Genomic DNA, 2,210 nt, shown 5'->3' with positions numbered 1-2,210 from the left:
AAAAAGAAAACTGAGGGTGGTGAGATCAGGCCCTGGGGTGGCAGCATGACTGACCTGTTCAAGGAACCCGAAGGACGCCAGTGTGGCTGGAACACAGGGAGCAACAGGGAGAGTGTGGGGAGCCAGAACAGAGGGAGGACAAATGCAGATGGCGCAGGGCCTCGTGGGCTGCAAGGAAGCACTTCACTTGGGCTTTGCTCTGATTAAGGTGAGAGCCCCGGAGGGTTCTGAGCAGAGGAGGCCGTGCTCGACGCAGGTGTTCAGAGGCGCCCTCTGGTGGCAGAGGTAGGAACAGTCTGAGAGGGTGAGGGTGGACTCTTGGAGAGCCAGGAGGTGACTTCACTGGTCCAGACACGCAGGATGGTGGAGGTTGTGGAGGCGGAGAGATGCGGACGGATTCTGGATGATGTGGAAGATGGAACTGACAGGTGTGAGCATGAAGGCTAGAGAGAACTTCAGGCTTTGGGACCTGAAGCACTGGAAGGGAGAGATGGAGGAGCTACAGGGTGGGCAGGTTTGGCTGGTGGTGACCAGATCTCTTTAGCCCTTGATAAGCTCAAGTGCCCATGAGACATCCACATGGGGTCCTCAAGGGAGCAGCTGTATGTCTGAGTCCAGGGCCCAGGGGAGACAGCAGGGCAGGAGGGAGACACTTGAGCATCCTTAGCATGTAGGTGGCATTTAAAGCCATGTGGCTGCCGGGTGCAGTGGCTCATGCCTGTAATCCCAGCACTTTGGGAGGCTAAGTCAGGAAGATCACTTGAGGTCAGGAGTTCAAGACCAGCCTGGTCAACATGGTGAAACCCCATCTCTACTGAAAATACAAAAATTTGTCAGGCATGATGGCAGATGCCCATAATCCCAGCTACTCAGGAGGCTGAGGCAGGAGAATCACTTGAACCCAGGAGGCAGAGGTTGCAGTGAGCTGAGACTGTGCCACTGCACTCCAGCCTGGGTGACACAGCAAGACTCCATCTCAAAAATAAAAATAAAAATAAAAATAAAAATAAAAATAAAAATAGAAAAGTCATGTGGCTGAATGAAGTATTGAGAGGGGAGCCCTCATCTCAGGCTGGTAGGAAAATTCGGGGCTATGGGAGCCCAGTCCAGGGATTCATTTTCCTCCAGAGTGGGGCCCATTTTTCTGCTGGGAAAAATAAAATCCTCAGCAGCTGGCAAACATTCCCAAGGTCAGATAGTGAGATTTTTGGCAGGCTAAGTATCCAAGCCTCCTGCTTTCCAGCTAGGGTTCTTGCCACTTCCCCAAGAACAGGCCTTGGGGAGGGAAGGCTGGTGGTTGGTTTCAGCCCCTAGGCCTGACATCCCCCCTCATCCTTCCCAGGTTCAGGAGTTGCAGAATTCCCTCTTGAGGCTGGAGCCCTTCCCAAGTCTTTCCCACAGCCAAGCAGGTGGCTCAGGCAGTGGTTCTAGCAGCTCTGAGGCAGACAGGGAACCCTGGGAGACTCAGGTGAGTGTGAGAAGTTCAATCCCGTGGTCTTGATGTCCTTAGTCTTCAGGGGGATGAGACTCAAATCTTTGTCATGGGATCCAACAGCTTCTGGGGTTGCAAAATGCCTACCATCCCAGGCTCTTGGTGACAATTGGGGTCAATTACATCACCTGTTCTTGGCAGGACTCCTTCTCCCTGGCTCACCCCCTGCTTCGGCGCCTCCGCAGCCATTCCAGCACCCAGATCCTTGGGTCTCTTCCCACCCAGCCCCTCAATCCTGAGATGCACATCATGGAAGCCCAGACGGAGCAACTCCGGGGGTAAGAGACTCAAATGCTGAGCTCATAAGGGCACAGGCACCTCCTCCAGCTGAGTTAGGAGGCCTGGAGTCTGAAGCTGCAACAGGAGGGAGGGTAAGGGTGGAAATTGAGGCCTGACTGCCTTAGAAGGCCTCTGACTTTCCCTCTTCCCCACTTTCGGGGACAGGAGCATTGAGAAGCTCAAATGCTTTAACCGTCTGCTATCGGCTGTGCTCCAGGGATACAAGGGCCACTGTGAGGGCCTCAGCATGCAGCTAGGCCAGCGGGAGGCTGAGGCCACAGCATTGCATCTGGCCTTGCAGTACAGGTCAGTGCACCCTGCCAGTGATGTCACCAGCTGGGGTGGGAATGGGCTTTCTGAGGATGGCCCCAATCCACAGAACCCTCATTGGAGAGCACCTTCCCCACTTTAGAAATTAATTTTTTTTTTTTTTTTTTTT

General features: G+C 53.9%; 1 protein-coding gene across 1 annotated transcript in view; it reads left to right on the top strand.

Annotated features, from left to right (window-relative positions):
* Positions 1–2,210, top strand: part of USHBP1 (Usher syndrome 1C binding protein 1) — a 20,020-nt gene that overhangs the window by 3,528 nt on the left and 14,282 nt on the right. Inside the window, exons 5-7 of the mRNA XM_011991082.1 lie at positions 1,343–1,468; positions 1,634–1,770; positions 1,937–2,077. Coding sequence (XP_011846472.1) covers positions 1,343–1,468; positions 1,634–1,770; positions 1,937–2,077 — 404 coding nt within the window. The remainder of the gene's footprint in view (positions 1–1,342; positions 1,469–1,633; positions 1,771–1,936; positions 2,078–2,210) is intronic.

The sequence above is a fragment of the Mandrillus leucophaeus genome, unplaced genomic scaffold, assembly GCF_000951045.1.
Source record: "Mandrillus leucophaeus isolate KB7577 unplaced genomic scaffold, Mleu.le_1.0 Scaffold11, whole genome shotgun sequence".
NCBI lineage: Eukaryota > Metazoa > Chordata > Mammalia > Primates > Cercopithecidae > Mandrillus > Mandrillus leucophaeus.
The sequence above is the reverse complement of the archived record's forward strand: the minus strand, read 5'-3'. Positions and strand labels throughout refer to the sequence as shown.